The sequence below is a fragment of the Topomyia yanbarensis genome, chromosome 1 (genome assembly GCF_030247195.1).
Source record: "Topomyia yanbarensis strain Yona2022 chromosome 1, ASM3024719v1, whole genome shotgun sequence".
NCBI classification, from domain to species: Eukaryota; Metazoa; Arthropoda; class Insecta; order Diptera; family Culicidae; genus Topomyia; species Topomyia yanbarensis.
In genome coordinates, this window is record NC_080670.1 from 39,157,823 (window position 1) to 39,176,655 (window position 18,833).

General features: G+C 39.1%; 1 protein-coding gene and 2 pseudogenes across 5 annotated transcripts; 2 read left to right on the forward strand and 1 right to left on the reverse strand.

Moving 5' to 3' along the window:
• The first annotated feature begins 4,607 nt into the window (after nt 1-4,607).
• Nucleotides 4,608-5,668, forward strand: LOC131676297 (uncharacterized; annotated as a pseudogene).
• A 198-nt stretch (nt 5,669-5,866) lies between these two features.
• Nucleotides 5,867-7,046, reverse strand: LOC131694977 (uncharacterized; annotated as a pseudogene).
• A 7,563-nt stretch (nt 7,047-14,609) lies between these two features.
• Nucleotides 14,610-18,592, forward strand: LOC131677402 (DEAD-box helicase Dbp80-like). 5 transcript variants are annotated; one of them, XR_009303340.1, is made up of 6 exons: nt 14,610-15,011; nt 15,111-15,218; nt 15,290-15,590; nt 15,672-15,898; nt 16,201-17,367; nt 17,427-18,592. XR_009303340.1 is itself a non-coding variant. In XM_058957204.1 (3 exons), the coding sequence occupies exons 1-3, from the start codon at nt 17,062-17,064 to the stop codon at nt 17,456-17,458; spliced, it is 276 nt and encodes a 91-aa protein (XP_058813187.1). In that variant the 5' UTR covers nt 15,961-17,061; the 3' UTR covers nt 17,459-18,592. The 5 variants fall into 5 exon arrangements, 1 of the variants encoding a protein (XP_058813187.1); XR_009303338.1 differs by having other exon boundaries at nt 16,201-17,191; nt 17,254-18,592; XR_009303341.1 differs by having other exon boundaries at nt 16,201-16,966; nt 17,029-18,592.
• The last annotated feature ends 241 nt before the right edge of the window (nt 18,593-18,833 follow it).

An 18,833-nucleotide genomic window follows, 5' to 3' on the forward strand; every position in this document is an offset into this window, starting at 1 on the left:
TGTCTTTTAATTTTTCCACATAAAATTCTCAAATATTGCTTTGATTTTCCGCCGAATCCAGGAGAAGGTGCCCTTAAAGTGTACTAAGATGCCCTCCACAAATGTTTAAAGAAAAATTAAAAAATGTAAACAAACACCATGTAATTTATTCACATCTTTCAGCAAGGGATTTGAAACATTTTCTCTTAGTAATGTCGTTAAATAAATTAATCAGCTTTACTTACGTCGCCTAATGTATACATTTTTCGATATGGTATTTATGAATGGCAATCGACCGTAAAAAGACAATCACAGACAGAGTAATATTTTTGAAGTATCCATTATCGGTTTCTTATAGCTAAGATGAGGAAAATATGGGAATAATGCATATTTCGGTAAGTACTTTTTTTCGTGACTCCTATTATATTTTGAAAGCGAACCTGTGGTGATCGTTGGATTTGTTTAGCAAATGATGTGCATTTCGAAACAAAGACATGATAGTAAATCTAATGCTTGTTTTTATTAATACATATACTCTAGAATGCACCTTACAATAACGATTTAACTAAATTCTGACGAAAATTTAAATTTCTTTCTGATGGATGTACAATACTTATCTCCTACAACTCAGGCATGAGTAATATTTATTTACATTGCACGATTGGTCTGCTCAATAAGGTATTTTTGGCTTCACGCTAATCGTCTTTTTCCCTATTCTCTTTGGTGTAAATCAAATGCGAATCTCGTTGGTTTTACAGTAAGACGTGACAATCGTCTCCTTCAACATTCTTCTTTTCGCACATTTTCACCCTGCCGAAATCTTCCGAACAGTGTTGCCTTTTTTGAAAATGGATTATTGTTAATTTATTTTATGCATGCAATATTTTGTATCTTGAATCCATTATATTGTTGAAGGGTACCGTTTTTCCATGTCATGGATGATTAGTGAGATTTGATGAAGCCATTTTCTAGCAAATTTTAGATTATGGTTTGGTTTCTTTCTAATTTTTGTTAAACTTGATCAACCACGTATACGGCAAATGAGTGGTAGATACTTTCTCTACTTTGCGGCACAATTTCTGTTCAACTTAATCATTTTTACTCTTCTAACTATAATAATTTTATTTGTCAAAAGTAATAATTACAATATTTTCCTATGAATATAGCAACACTGCCAAACATCATTTCGCTACCCTGCAGTAACATTGCGTACGGTGCAAAAAGTCAGAATCAACCAATCAGAAGCTGGAACATTCTGAGGTAAAACTGGAACAAAAACGGTTTATATTTTCATCTTCATTCTTTTCAACACGATAAAAACAAACTGGCGCCCGTGCAGACGTTTTGTCTAAGATTAGGTGCGCGAGGAATTCCAAAACTGCGTACAGCCTGCTGTCTCCGGATCGATCTGAAACACAAAACTAATAAAAAGGCTCTAAAGTAAACTAAATTTATTGGTGGAATGACCTAAAAACCGATTAAGAAACTTCAAATTTGACGTATTGTGCCTTGCAGGATAATCGCTCGATATGCGATTATATGAAAGCTCAACTGAGATAGGCGCGTGACAGCCGCCTATATAAATTTATAGGCAGCTTTTTCCTTGAAGCTTTCGAAAAGCACACAGCTGGCAGAAAAATAAAGCTCCACTGAAATCTGCTTGCGGAGCAACTGCGGCTATATTTGATGCGCCTTTCAGACGCCCGTAATGTGAGATTTTATTATAAGCGCGACAATAATGGTGCGATTTCAAACTTTGAGATCGACTTTTTTAAAAATAGTGATCGACTTTTTTAAAAATAGTGAATACAAAGAATTTGTAGATTTTATAGGTAATTCCTCCAATGAAAATGCTTTTCTTTCGAGTAAGAGGTCAAAAGATGTAGTCTTTAAACCGTTTTCAAATGAGACTGTAAGCAGTTTTGAAAAATCATGTTTTGAGATAAACGCGCTTAAAGTTTTGAGATAACTTTCGACGAATTATAGAATGTCAATATTTTGTAACAATTACATGGAATTATGGGTTTTGGACATCGCTGATTACGAATATAAAGTCAGTTTTTCGAAATTCAAAATGACCGATTCAATATGGCAGACCCCCATTAGAAAATAGATGATATTTTAGCCAAAATCGAGAAAAAAGGGTTTTGTGATTTGTAAACACGAAGTTGCGTTAATATGCGTCAAAATTTAAAAAAAATGGCGATTTCAATATGGCGGACTAAAATGTGACTTTAACAATTTTGACTAAAAGTTTTCGTTTTTCACCGTTTTCTGTGGTTACGGATAATACGGATTTTGATCCGTATTTCATGAGAATACCGTGTCAGGAATGTGTGTATCAATATGGCTATTTGATTCATGAAAATCGTGTTATTTATTAGTTCTGATCTATAAATGAATAACAAAATATGCTTATTTGAAGAAAATCCTTTCACAAAAGGGCTAATCTAAATAAATACAACGCAGCTGAACAAATTGTGGAGAATTGTGAACGAGTTTTTACACGTTGTCAAACGTAACGTACGTATGTGGATTACGATGTATACCTATTATGCGCCTCTCGCGAGACGCAAAGCTACAAGATTTTTTCTGTGTTGTATATACATATAACCCCTTAATTCAATATCATAAACAATCTGATGCTTTTTAGTGTCGCCATATTCAAAAACAACAACATAACCCAATAAACCAACCATTGGCACCGAAATAGGTTACCCCGTCTGGGTTCTGGGGAATCCCAGCTTACAAGTGGGAAATTCCCACAGAAAAATCCTTTACTCGCATCTGCTTACACCCCCGTATGCAACATCCATCCGATCCATCTGTGGCAAAATCGGGATTTCCCCAACCGCCTTTTAATGACCGCTCTCGAAAGTGCAAGAGACAAACGTTTTTTTAATGAATGAATTTTCGTTCGCCTTTCAGGTGATACGGCGACAAGTTGGTAATGTACCTTACCAGCTTACCTGGGCCAAACATTAAAAGTTCACCACACTCACTCGGTGCTCCCGGGTAGGAGGTGTGAACCTTATGCACCGGCTCAGCTCAAACGCCCTCTAAAACGTGCGCAGGCAGGCTTACGAGATACGGGGCTACGCAGAAAATTGGTCGTTGCCGGGTGATGATGGTTTTATGTGGGTATTGCAGGCTTGTGCTGTGCAGCAATCACAAGCAAAAAAAAGGGCACCAGCATCTGCCTTCCTGTTGAAACTCGGATAGACGCCCGCCCAAGATTTACTATTTCGGTGGACATAAATTTGCTCGCCGGTTGTTGGGTTAGACACGCTGAAACGGGATGAAATGGATGAGGAAGAGAGTGGAAATTGCTGGACCAGTCAGACAGACAGGAAGAAGGCATTGCAAAATAAATATTTTCCTGGCTTCGAATGGGCGGAATAATTCCTAGCTGTATTAGAGGGGCAAAAGGAAGGCAACGATGAATGGGCCAGTTTCGTTGCGCCTTGCCAAGGTGGCAGCCCCGGCACACAGTAATAATGACACTCATAATGCAGATTTTAGTACCTTTAGTGACTGACTGGCCGGGAGAGGGATTCGGAACAGCAAAACTGAAGAAAAGAATGTTTTATGAGTTAGTTTTGCCTCCCGGCAATCGAGAACAATAGCGACGGAATTAATATGGATCGTATAATAAATTCTCGCCAGGTACAGCAGGCCCAGACGCGGGTTTGTTCAGAACTACCCAGAGCGGAAATCGGAACGGGAAATTTTGGCTAGTAAGAGCAACCGGAAATACGAATATCAAATCGTAATTGGATCAGATTTGGGCTTATTATTTGTTAAAAGTTGTAAACGGTATATTATAGATTTTACAGTCCCCACTTAGAATTGAACTAAGACATTGAATCATGATTTTATATTCGTCATTATTTGGTCATATTTATTTGGTTTCAACATGAATAAAAAACACTTTCTTTGCGAATTGTTTCTAGAAATTTGCGTGAAGCGAATTGATCAAAACTTTGTACATTATAGTATACTATTTCAATGACATTCTGTATTTTTTCTGTGCAAAAATATCGACAAATGGTTCGGTGACGAAGCTTTTTGTAGAACGTGTTTTATTCCAGAGACGTTCTACAAAAACCTTCGTCACCGAGACATTTGCCGATATTTTTGCATAGAAAAATTACAGAATATTATTGAAATGATACACTATAATTTACAAAAGTTTTCATCATTTCGCTTCACGTAAAGTTATAAAAAAATCGCAAAGGAGCGTTTTTTTCACGCCGAAACCCTTAATAAAAAGCTACAGATTTGTCCATACGAAAAGTTGTTTTGAATATATGTGAATAGAATTCCTATATTTACATATCCTTCTGTTTCATAATTTTTTTTTTTGGTTTACGTATTTTATTACTCATTCTTCTCGATCATGCACGAATATGCAAGAATAGTAGATATTGTCGCTGCAGCACTATTCTGCAATGCGCTGAACAGTCCAGCGACGCGAAGATTTCTAGCGACGTCAGTGGAATTGTCATTTCATGTTTTGACATTTTTGTTTTGAAATAAAGAAATATATTCTGATCTGAATAAATAATATTTAAATTTCAAGATAAAAGCAAGTGATAATTGATCGTTAGCTAAATAGTGGTATAAATATGGCCAATGTCATCATTCATGCAGTCCAACAACAGCATGCAGAACCAAACACCGTGTACACCGTGCCCTTTATGCACATTATTATTTGGGAATGAGCAAAAAAGATATTGCTACAATTTACGGCAAGAGCTTGTCCACAATTTATTCGTGGTTAAGAAAGTTCGAAAATGAGGGTGTCTACCAACGGAAAAAGCGGATCCAAATCTACAAGAAGTTCAACGCGGAAATGAGATTATGGTTAGTGCAATTGTACCAGGAGCATCCTTTGCTATTTTTGGACGAAGCTAAGGAGAAGTTTCAGAAGCACTTTCAAATAAGCATAAGTGTTTCCTCGGTTTGTTTCATTCTGCATGAAGCTGGACTCTCGTGGAAGACGGTCGAAAGAAGGGCAATTCAAATACGGGAGGCAGAGATTGTTAGATTCATGCAAGAGCTTCTGGCTATTCCGTGGGACATTTATAATTTGGTGTTCTTGGACGAAGTGAGTTTTGACAACAGGGATATGTTACGCCGTAAGGGATATGGTGTTGTGGGGCAAAAAGTTATTTACAGTGGTGAATTTTGCCGCAGACCACGTTTATCTTTCTTGTGTTTCTTGGGATCAGACCGAATTTTGGATAGCTTTTGGACGGATGGAACGTTTAACCGCACTAAATTTTTTGACTGCGCTCGCGAGTTCGCATAACGAAATCCGAAAGTCTATCAATATCCAGGATTCCATTCAGTTTGGATAATGGATGGTGCAAGAATTCACTGCGATGCTAACATTATTAGATATCTGCGATCAATAGGCATAATACCAATATTCCTTCCGGCGTACTGTCCCTTCTTCAATCCCATAGAAATAGTTTTCGGTCTTATCAAAAAACGCTTGCAACGAACACGACAAGAGAATACACCAATTATGAGTGACGTATGCGAAACTATAAGCTATTTCAATCAATATTCCTGTGAAAGCCCGTTGGCTCATTGCGGTTACTATTACGGGAGAAATTTCTACCCAGAAAAAGGACTACAACAAGATCCAGCGAATATAGGTTTGAACATGACTCCTGAGTGACTGTGTTATACTATCTCACAATTTATACTACAATTCCAAAAATAGTTGGATTATTGGATTAAATACATAACTAATTTACTAAAATAACGTTGATTATTTATTATTCAAAATAATATTAAAAAGAAAGTCAGTTTTCCAAGTGCTGCAGAAGCGCGCGAATCGGGTAAAGCATCAGTCCTATTCTGATGATGATATGAATTATGTGTGATCGATGTCCGGACAGTTTGTCACACTATCAGCAAAAACCTTACTTAGCTCTGACTCCACCGGACGCACTGCGGATTGCACAGCAACAATAATCTCCTCTGCTGATCTTCCCTTTGAAATAATTTCCTCCAGCTTCTGCGCAACATTTGACAAAATGGAAACCGCTGAAGTAACTCCGTTATATATTTCCTCAACGTCTTTTAACCAGCCCCCATTCACTACTTGTGCAACCGATGCACCACGATGAACGGATTGCAATCTTGCGGCTTCTGAAACACCTGTCCACATGAAATATTTGGCGAGCTCGAATGGAGGCGAAGATGCCTTCTTCATTTCCTCCTGTTTGTGCGCAGCTGACGAGTGAATTGTATTGGCTCACAATAACCAAGAACTATGGTGACCTTCCAATTCAGGATGACTCTGTTTTAACTCAGTGGCTAATTCCGCATCATCACGGGTGGAATGGGCTCCAGAACGATCGGGATTGTTTGGTGACATTAATTGTTTGAGGACCATCTGATACTGAGCGTTGGTCTCGACGTTTACGGAGTATGCATACATGAAAATTTTGATTTGGTTGTCTCTCTATGATGTAAGCAAACGAGACGACACTGCAGAAGTAGTATACGCCTTCCTTTTCACCTGGTCTTGCAAAGTCACAAACTTTTCAATATCTTCACGGTCCGGTTTTGGCTTTTCAGCCCATTTCGGCCCATTGTTATCAAATTCTATTTGCCTCGATACATGCCTGGCAGCAAATTTCCAAATGCAATCCATCACATCCTTTGGAGAATCTCCAACAACCGTTCTGGTTCCTACTACTCTAGGGCGCATTTGTCCACGGAATAACCGACGAAAGAATAAGCCTTCGAAGAAGTACAAATATTTCTCCTGAGCTACTTCCAGCATATTAACATCATCGTCTTTTGAAGGGTCAAGATCTTGAAATCCAACTGGGGGATCTTCAATTAAGTCATTCTGAACATGCAACGAGTCTTGGAAAGAAGGTGAAGAGGGTTTCCATTGTTGAGAAGGAAAATCTTCAGTGTCCGTATCTTCAAGGCCTTCCAAATATTCCTCCTCCTCGTATCTGTTTGTAACAGTTCTGCATAAGTTATGAAGGAATTTGTATCTCGAAATGTAAATGTTACACGTTCTCGTTAGATTCCATTTGTTATTAAACCTCACATATAAAGCAGCAAGAACCACCTACTGTAAATGAATAAAATAAACAAAGAAATTTTCATCAATAAAACTATAGTAAATCTCATATTTTGCGTTGTCATGGTTATAGTCGACATGCTGCTAAAAATCAATCACTTTCTTATTTATTTCAATCATGTGAGATCATGACAAATGAATATCATAATATAAAACTTTTAAATGCGATTGTATGGCTCTAATTTGAATTTTTTTCCTTAAGAATCACAAAAAGATTGGTTTTGAATTATTTGTTTATAATCAACACATTTAACAAAGTCTACACTACATCAAGAAACTATGAACTTCGCTGGGGTAACGTATGCTGACTAGCGACAAGTCGCTTCTGATTTTTATCTGCAGACACAATAATGTTTTCAGGAATAAATCGCAGTATCGTCGGTGGTGACCATCTTTCCGGTTACTTACATCTTAAACAAAAGTGATATGAAACATATCACATTTCGATACAAAAATAATCGCAGCTTGAATCATTCTATCATTTATTAAAAATATTCTGTTTAGTCAATTTAATTTTTTCAGATATTTTATTAAATGAAACAAAGCCTTCGTTTGATGTTTAAAACAAGCCGGTTTGTTTCTTACTTTACCTAACTCAGATAAAAAAGAGAGGCAACATTTGTGTGTGAATAGTCCAACCGATCTTGTTCGCTCTGTCATACCGTTCTAAAGCAAATACAAATAGGTAGTTTATGTGGAATATAGTATATAGGGGAATAGATTAATACAAATGCTTTAGATGCTACTTAGTAAAATGGACAAAAATTCAAGTCACTTGTTATCTCGTTTTCTCTTTCGCAATTTTGATGATTTTCCTCCGTTATTTTTTATTACCTGTTTTGGGAAACACGTTAGATTTCTATAGTAGGTTGGAGATCCCTAAAAAAAATATACACGAACTTTAACCCATACAGTCCAACGATACCACATATTGTTTGAATGATACCCTGAACAGGTCATTAGGCTCTCAAATCATACTTTCCTTACCGTTCAGGCTAGAGACAACAACTCTTGCTGTATGCAGAAGCCGTCTCCACTCCACTCGGTCCATTACTGTTAGTTGCCAGCCTCGCAGTCTTCGAAGGGTCCTCTATCTGGGCAATCCGCCGTGCTCACTGTCCCAGTCTTCTTGTTCCTGTAGGGTCGCCCTCAAGAACAATCTTTACCGGGTCGTCGTCAAACATTCTTACGACGTGTTCAGCCCACCGCAAACGTCCCATTTTTGCGGTATGCGCGATGAATGATTCTTCCAGCATCTTATGCATCTCATAGTTCATTCGCCTGTCTTCCATCTGCACGCCACCATAGATGGTACGCAACACCTTTCGTTCGAAAACTACAAGGGCGCGTTGGTCCTCCACGAGCATAGTCCAGGTCTCGTGGCCAAAGAGGACCACCGGTCTAATCAGTGTCTTGTAGATAATCGACATCGTGCGGCGGCGAATTTTGTTCGACCGGAGCTTCCTCCGCAGTCCAAAGTAGACATGATTTTCCGCCAAGATCCATCTCTGAATTTCTCTGCTGGTATCATTGTCGGCGGTTACCAGTGAGCCCAAATACACAAATTCGTCCGCCATCTCCGAACTCGGGATGTGAGGTTCACATTGTCGTCTCTAGAACCTCTTCCTCTCATGTATTTTGTCTTCGAAACGTTGATGGCAAGTCCAATCCTTCTGGTTTCAGCTTTCAGTCGTTTCCGACGTTTCCGACATCGCCTCAAAGTTCCATGCCATTATGTCAATGTCGTCGTCGAAGCCAAGAAGCTGGACGGACTTCCTGAAGATCGTGCCACTCGTGTCTATCCCCGCTCTCCTTATTACACCTTCTAACGCAACGTTGAACAGCAGGCACGATAGACCATCACCTTGCCGCAACCCTCTTCGAGATTCAAAGGGACTCGAGAGTGTCCCTAATACTCGAACAACGCATATCACCCGATCCATCGTCGCTTTGACTAATCGTGTTAACTTATCCGCAAAACCGTACTCGTGCATTATCTGCCATAGCTGATCTCGATCGATTGTGCCATACACCGATTGGAAATCGACGAACAAATGATGTGTGGGCACGTTGTATTCGCGCCACTTCTGCGGCTCTTAAATCATACGATGTTTATTAGGGATGGTATTTGAAACCAGACTTCCCAAAAGTACTGTATCTGTACTACTGTCGCTCTGCAAAGGAATGTAGATATCTCTATGTGTGCTCAGCGCTCTGTTACTACCAGGGATACCAGGGATATCTTCCAAATGTCTTCACATTGCATAAAAATGTCTTCATTTGTATTCACCGTCCAGGATGCTGAATCGGTTTTTGATGTTGAGCCAGAATTCTGTCAGAAATCAGTCGAGACATCCGAAAAAAATTGTCTTCAAAATGAAAAACCCGTCTTCACAACCTTTCAAATGTCTTCAAAATGAAGACATGTCTTCACGTCTGGCATCGCTGCTTGCTACCAATGTCGTATATACAGAGGTGGCTAAAATGGTACTTTGGTAATCGTAAGATGAATCTTACATGAGTGGTATGAGTGATCTCAGAACAAATTGACTTGCTTTCGTCATACAGTTCGTTCCGCTGCCATTGAATCGTGTGAACGCCATGACTTCGACCCGTTGTGCTTCTGGATTATTTACATATTTTTGGTTGCCAACATTAGCAAACTGTGTGTTCTTATATACTACATTATCTTGTTACAGCACATTTCTCGCGTGTTTTTTGAAAAGGGCCAATAAGCATACTGTCAAAATTCGCTAGGAAATTCTGGACAAACCATTAATCGCCGATTATAAATCACATCAGCAGACGAAAGAGAAAACTTTTTTCTTTCATAAAATGTTAACATCCATTCTCGGCGAGCTACGGTTTGTCCGGAATTTACTCTCAAAGTGCATTTTGTCAGCATGCTTATTGGTCGTTTACAAAAACCACGCGAGAATTTGCTCACCAAGTCGAAACGTTATGGCAACAGCGCAATTTTGTATGAATGAATACTGTATGGAGACTTAGGGGCAGATCACTTGTGATGCATTTTTAAAAATCAGTTAAATTAAATGCATTTCTTTCCATCAAAATATTTTGCGTTGCGTGTAAGATGTCAAAACCCTACAAAAAATTAGCCCTACATTCAACAAAACGTCGAACAAAGTGAATCAGCGTAGGACGTTTGTTAAACAAACTTTTCTGCGAGAAGTGCAAAGTTGATGCAAAAATGGAAATTAAATACATTTTTTCTAATTTGATGGAAATTTGTTATACATTTCTAGAGTGATCTGCCCCTAGATGCAGACAGTCTATGGTGTGCATGTTCTGTTTACTGAATGCTATTGTGAATCTTTTCTTTAATCCACTTTGCGAATTTTCAACCGTGCGCCGCCGGGCAGTGCTTCAAATTACGCGCCCATTCAATTTGCATCGGTGCGAGTGTGAAAGCGATTTGACGTTTATTGACGTAGGACTACGTCTTTGTTTTCGATATGGGGGTGCACGTTGCAAATTCTACAAAAATGGTATGTAACGAAAAGTGGTCCAATTTTAAACGTAACATTAAAGTACTGCTGATTGATTTTTATGAAGATCTAGCACAGAGAACAGACGTCCATCTTCAGCATTCAACTTGTGTAAAATCTCTAACGGTTTCGAAGGTAGTTGGGATATCCAAACCAGGTGTGCTACTGTCGTCATGTTTTTTGAGGCTGAGTTCGACAGACTCGACAGCGGTTATTCCTCTACCCAGTCAAACTAGTCCGGAACCGGTTCGGACTTCCAGCATGAATTCCAGCTCAATTGCATCAACCGATAGAGTCGGAATCGGTTGTTTTCTTTCAGCAAGATTCCATACTGAATCCATTCATGATTTCGAACCGGTTCCGGAATGGATTTGACGGATAGTTGGGATAGGTTGGTGTGGCGGCGCTAGTGTTTATCGTATATTAATTCAAATGTTTACACACGTTTTGCCTTTCTCAATAGAAAGGTATTGCAATTGCTCTGAAAACCGACTTTTTAACGGAGGCCCGGAGGGCCGAGTGACATATACCATTCGATTCAGTTCGTCGAGTTCGGCAAATGTCTGTGTGTGTGTGTATGTATGTGTGTGTATGTATGTGTGTGTGTATGTGCGTCTGTGTGTGTGTACGCGAACACAATCTCACTCACTTTTCTCAGAGATGGATGAACCGATTTTTACAAACTTAGTCCCAAATGAAAGGTGCAACGTTCCCATAGGCTGCTATTGAATTTCTAATGGATCCGACTTCCGGTTCCGGAATTACAGGGTGATGAGTACGATCACGCAGAAAATGTCGATTTTAAGAAATTCTGCAATGAATGTATAATGGTGAAAATTTTTCCAAAATGTGACCACAACTGATTCGATTTGTAGTACTAGGTCATTAACAGCCATTCAAAGTCTCTTTGGTCACATTGGCCACCATCATCGGTTCCGGAAGCCCCGGCGGAAGTATCCAAATTCAGAGTAACAGTCACATCGGTTTCTCGGAGGTGGCTAGACCGAATCAACCAAACTTAGTCTCAAATGAAAGATGTTGCGTCCCCGTAAATGGCTATTAAATTTTATCCCCAACCGACTTCCGGTTCCGGAGTTACGGGTTGTGGCGTGCGATCACATAGCAAATTGTGATTCAAACCGATACCCCGATGGAAGCAAAAAAGGTAAAAATTTCGCTAAAATGTCTCTCAAATAACTTAACTTTGCAGTTCTAGGTCACCGACGGCCAAACAAACTTTCGTTGACTACATTGACCACCATAGACGGTTCCGGAAGTGCCCGGGAAAAGCGGCCATCTTTCATAACTAGCAAACTCATATCAGTTTCTCGGAAATGGTTGGGCCGATTTTCACAAACTTAGTCCCAAATGATAGCTATATTATCCCCACAGATGTCTGTAACATTTCGCACGGACCGCTTGTATGGTTCCGGAAATATAGACTGAACGGTCCGGTCACACATGAAATTCCCATATAAGCCGGAACTCAAATTTTTTTTCAAAGGGGGGACCCCATGAAATTTCAGAAATCGAATTCGTATTTTTGATGCCAAACATCTTTAAAATGCATGAAACGTCGAGATTTTATGTTATCTCGAAAAATTTTTTTTTTATAAAAATCGACTTTTTGGGACTTTGCCGATTTCGCACCTTTTTGCCTTTCTCAATAGAAAGGTATTGCAATTGCTCTGAAAACCGACTTTTTAACGGAGGCCCGGAGGGCCGTGTGACATATACCATTCGATTCAGTTCGTCGAGTTCGGCAAATGTCTGTGTGTGTGTATGTATGTGTGTGTGTGTATGTGCGTCTGTGTGTGTGTGTACGCGAACACAATCTCACTCACTTTTCTCAGAGATGGATGAACCGATTTTTACAAACTTAGTCCCAAATGAAAGGTGCAACGTTCCCATAGGCTGCTATTGAATTTCTAATGGATCCGACTTCCGGTTCTGGAATTACAGGGTGATGAGTACGATCACGCAGAAAACGTCGATTTTAAGAAATTCTGCAATGAATGTATAATGGTGAAAATTTTTCCAAAATGTGACCACAACTGCTTCGATTTGTAGTACTAGGTCATTAACAGCCATTCAAAGTCTCTTTGGTCACATTGGCCACCATCATCGGTTCCGGAAGCCCCGGCGGAAGTATCCAAATTCAGAGTAACAGTCACATCGGTTTCTCGGAGATGGCTAGACCGATTCGACTAAACTTGACCTCAAATGAAAGGTATTGCGTCCCCGTAAGTGGCTATTAAATTTTATCCCCAACCGACTTCCGGTTCCGGAGTTACGGGTTGTGGCGTGCGATCACATAGCAAATTGTGATTCAAACCGATACCCCGATGGAAGCAAAAAAGGTAAAAATTTCGCTAAAATGTCTCTCAAATAACTTAACTTTGCAGTTCTAGGTCACCGACGGCCAAACAAACTTTCGTTGACTACATTGACCACCATAGACGGTTCCAGAAGTGCCCGGGAAAAGCGGCCATCTTTCATAACTAGCAAACTCATATCAGTTTCTCGAAAATGGTTGGGCCGATTTTCACAAACTTAGTCCCAAATGATAGCTATATTATCCCCACAGATGTCTGTAAAATTTCGCACGGATCGCTTGTATGGTTCCGGAAATATAGACTGAACGGTCCGGTCACACATGAAATTCCCATATAAGCCGGAACTCAAAATTTTTTTTCAAAGGGGGGACCCCATGAAATTTCAGAAATCGAATTCGTATTTTTGATGCCAAACATCTTTAAAATGCATGAAACGTCGAGATTTAATGTTATCTCGAAAAAATTTTTTTTATAGAAATCGACTTTTTGGGACTTTGCCGATTTCGCACCTTTTTTCAGTTCAATATTACCGTGGCTGTTTTTTCTTTTTCAAAATTTTAGAACTCGAATAATGATTTATTTTCCTGTATATAGTTGTCATGTGATGTATGATAATAAAATGTAATATATGCATTTAAAAGTTTTTAATGAGTATAAACAACGCACACATTCTCGTGATTCATGATTGAGAAAGGCACAATTGCACCGCTAGGTGGATTAAAATAGGTTTTTTAACATATTTTTGTTCGATCATGGATGTCTGTTCTCTGTGGATCTAGTATGCGATGTTGACATAAAACGTCTTGTAGGTTTAAAGCATTCTCAATTCCTTCTTTACAATGGCCATTTTTGGCAACTTAACAGTGAGATGACACTTTTGATTGCATTATTAACCTATATGAAAATGTTTATTGATTGTTTATTAAATATGGAATTTTAAATTCGTTCTTAACTCAAAATCATTTCTAATTTACATTGAATGAGGTTATTACATATTATGTATTGTATAATAAACATATCAAAATCGAAATTTTAACTTTCAAGACAATAGAAACGATGATACTATGGACGAAAGCGACGATCAAAGTAGCAGATTGAATGACCCTTTGGGCGTTGTCAGACGACACCGGAAATGCTCCACCGCCTAGTAAAACAATCTGAGGCAGTCATCAAAAATGAACTAAAGTTTTGTAAGTATGCGCAAACTGTCGTGTGCGGTGCAAGACGGCAACATTGCAAGTCGCATTACAGTTTTGCTGATGGCTGTCTTGGATGATTCGTTCATCAAGCTGTCGCAGTAAAAAGAATATGGCGGCCTCTGGAATACTGTCGCGAAGCAGTACTATTGAAACCAGGGATGCCAGGTAATGTTTTGAGAAATTTGTGCGCAGCCAGTGCCCGTTAATAAGGCCCAGAGTTTGGGGCTATTAATGAATGTTATATTAATAGAAACGCGGTTCTCTCACTTAGTTTAGACTATATTTACATTTATTTCGTAATAAAAACTGTTTTGAAAATATACTACTACCGCCCGTTAGAAAACGTCAGTCTTTGTAATGTTTGATGTTTTTCCAACGCGATTGGTGCAAATATAAAGACATATCGAGTTGGATCAGAAGTTCAAAACGAAATTAAGATGGGTTACTAGCTTTTACCTGATTAAGCTAAGTATGCACCTCTTGCGAAATGAAATTTCCTATACAAAACCTATGCATAAAAAACGTCGCGAAATGTTCGCGAAAAATTTTTTCGTTTCCATTTCGTAAGCGGTACGCAGCTCTCGCGAAAACGATAACGAAAAATGTAGTTAGCTGAGACACGGTTCGACAAACGATAAGTTTCATAATACTTCCGCGAGACAGCGCTGCTTTCTATTCGCTGTCACCAAGGCAAACTTTTTCCTTGCGAAATAATGGTCAGCGGTATTATTTCGCACGGAGGCTCGCGAAATTTTGACAGGTTGCAATGAAAAAATATAAGAAAACACAAGATTGGTAATTTTTTGTATTTTTTTCATCGCAACCTGTCAAAATTTCGTTGTTTAGAAATTCAATATTTCGAATTTGAATGGTAAGTTTAAAAATATTACTGTAATGTAATACCCTATTCTTCTTTAAAAAGCTCGAGTTCACTCATTTACGGATATTTTTTTATTGTCATTTTTTTCAGATCGAACACCAACAACATAATATGGTAATCACCCAGCAAGAGAACGCAGTGATAATGGGCCAACAGAAACCACAACATCAAGATGCTCGGAAAGGACTTTCTCTTTCGGTATGTATTTACCAGTAGCATCCCCCTCCAAACATTCCTTTGCATATCTAGATGTCCTTATCAATTCCCAGAACAAACAATGGCACGTCATGTTCAATCGGCTAACCGTTTGGAATAAGCGCTTATCATCGGTTTCATGGCAGGGAAGTGAGCAGGTAAAAGAAGGCATCGTTTTTTCCGCAAGGTCGCTCTGGTCAAAATTTCAGCGGATTGCAAGGAATAAACCACCCGAGGGACAGTACCCGTGCTGATTCAGGACGATTACCCATACTTTGTACCTTGCTATTGAATTTTAATACCCGATCGAAACGATGGCAAGCGCTGCCGATAACTGGGTCAAAAAGACAACGGATAAAGAAATTTCTGCACTCGGTAAGTGTTTTTTTTCGTAATAACCTATTTTTGAAGCGATCATTGGGATGGGATTTGAATTTTTCTTTTCAATACAAATAGGTTAGCGAACTGAGTACATATCACCAAGGATAAGGATTCAGAGCCGGCGGCTGGCAAGAAAGAGAATGCGGAAAAACCTAGTCCACCGGCAGTAGGACCAAAGCTGCACCTGATGTTTGGAGTTCGGTAGCTTCGGAAATTCTAACTCTAGCAGCTCCTGAAGAAAAACAAGCTGCAAGAGAAAATGGAGAAACAGCTTCCTCCGCGGAAGATGCAGAGGCATTCAAGTAAGTCGAAATCTGCAGAAAATTTTGATTAGGACATAAGGAACATTGAGAGCCTCTCTTTGTTTGCTTTCTCTTTCGGTTATGACGTCACTATAACACTTTGCACTAATTTTCGAGTACATAGCCGATGGTTTTTACTAAAATATTAGGCAAAGAGTTGAGTACTAAATATTGAAACGACCGAGTAATAAACAGAAGAGAAAGACCCCAAAGAGAATCTCATTGTTGCTTACGTCCTATTCTAAATTTTCTCCCGAAATATTTAGTATCAGCTTTAAAATTATCCATGACTAATCTTTTAGCCCGGCGGATGCAAGTTTGCTAATGAAGGATGTTCGCTAAGATCTAGTAGAATCAAAGCTGGATCTGAAGGTGCATCGGAAGGATTCTTCTTCGTCGGTTGGTTGGTTAAAACTTTCGAAGCTTTGCACATGAAGCCGGAATTACTTCAGGGAGTCTATGCGATGGGTTTCAACGCCCCTTCCAAGATTCAGGAGATGGCTCTACCTACTCTGTTGGCCGGTCCGCCAGGGAATATAATCGCCCAGTCAGTCGGGAACAGGAAAAACCGCTGCCTTCGTGCTGGCAACGCTCAGTTGAGTCCATCAGTTAAAAAACTATGTGCAGGTGATTTGCCTTTCCCCCACGTATGAGCTGGCAATTCAGAAGGGGGAAGTAGCTGCCAAAATGGTAAAGTTTTGTCCTGAAATCAAACTTCCTTACGCCGTTCGCGGTGAGGAGACCGTCAAAGGGGCGAAGCTGACTAATCATATCATCATCGGAACACCCGGCAAGCTAATGGACTGGGGTATAAAGTTCAGGACGTACGACCTAGTTTTCCCTTTTTGTACTGGACGAGGCGGGTGTTATGGTCGGTGTTCTTCTTGGCCACGTACGAGCGCGAGGTGATAGTTTGCCGAGTACATCCTACCCAATCCGATCGTCATTTGGCAGGCGCGGGAGCAAGAATCTCTCGATAACATCAAACAGTACTACGTCAAGTTCCGCAACCAGGACGAGAAATTGTGTGATTACCGTCGGACAAGCGATCATTTTCTGTCATATGATGTATAGGACAGTTGCAAACTCCAAGTAAACTTATTTTCAGAACTGTTAATCCATCGAAACAGGTACGCAAAACGGCCGGTTGGTTGACCGGCAGGATGTCCCAGGATGGTCACTCGGTAGCGGTACTGTCCGGTGATCTAACGGTGGAGCAACGGTTGGACGCCCTTGATCGATTCCGAACCGGACTAGAGAAGGTACAGATTATAACGAACGTTTTGTCCAGGGGTAAGTTCCACCACTTGATTCTGGCTACAGCACCAGGTTACGGAGAGATTCTTTCATCTTAGGTATCGACGTCGAACAGGTGACCATTGTCGTCAACTTCGACTTGCCGATGGATCAGCAGGGACGAGCCGATTGCGAAACGTATCTACATCGAATTAGACGCACCGGTAGATTCGGTAAGTGTGACTCATTCTTGTGATCCTATAGATTGTATTTCTTCCCACTTCTTTAACAGAACGGAATCACCATCAACCTAGTGGGCAGTGATCGATGCATGATGATTTGCAGATCAATTGAAAAACACTTCCGGAAAAAGATTCAGTTGCACCGTAAAGTGTTTTCGACCAGCTACTAGTGAAAGGCGTAGGAGCTTTTTTGGGTGTTTTGATTCTGAATTTATAATTTTATTATTTTTTTTTTAATTTTTTTTTTCTTCCTTGACCTGACATAAGGTATACAAATGTAACTAACAGGGTATCGTAAGCTAATAAATTTACAATTACAATTACAATTTAGCTCTACCCAGTTCTATCCAAACATTTGAAAAGGGCCTAACTGCAAAATGTAACAAATGGAAATTTCATGTTTTCCATTAACAAATATCTACCCGAGCACGTACATAACGCAACATTTGATTATGAAGAATTTTGATAGCGATTTTTCAACAATTTATAAAAGGGCATTTGTTAGAAATAGGATGTAATTCAAGGATTGTATAGCGCATGTTTAATGGTTATAACTTTCAGTTAAATGGACTTTTAAGAACCCGACTTTGTTTTTTATTTTATTTTGTCGTTGAACGGCCAGTAGAGAAAGCGGTGGAAAAATTATCCGAAAGACTAACCTTGAAGCAGAAGATAAAAAATATTTTGCTCATTATCCTGTGAATCAAAATTCCAAGAAGACAAAACATAGCTATAAAACACAATAAGATATCTTAACTGATATATGCTTTGAAGCGATTCAAGGCGAAAGCGACTGGGTTTGAATTTAGTATATTTTTACATTTATTTATTCCTTCATTATTTACTTATATCAAGCAAACTTATTGAAAAGGTCCTATGTGCAAATGAGAGCCTCTCTTTGTTTACTTTCTCTTCCGCTAATAACTCGGTCGCATTTGCGTTTGCTGCTTAACTCTTTGCATAATATGCTAGTCAAAACCATGCTCTTCCAATATGTATTGGATCATTATTGGAAAGATTAATGGTAATGCCGTGATAATCGGAAGAGAAAGTAAACAAAGAGAGGCTCTCTTTTGCACATAGGTCCATTTCAAAAAGTACGCGAGATATGTTCATTTATTTCTGGGGAAAATTTTCATTAGGTCGTATCGTAAGTAACAATGTTATTCTTTTTATTTACTTTTTACTCTGTAATAAACCAAGCCGCTTAAACATTCGCCCCTTCGTTCTTTGCATAATATGCTAGACGAAACCTTCGTCCCTCGATATGTGCTGAAACATATGTGAAATGTTTATGTTAATGCCTATGAACCGAGAAACTATTCATTAATTTATTTACCAATTTAATTATTTATTGATGTATTAATTTCTCTATATATTTATTTATTGTTCATTTATATTTTATCAGTGTAGATGTCTCGCAATCCTTTCTGATTATTTAGGTTAAATTTTTCTTA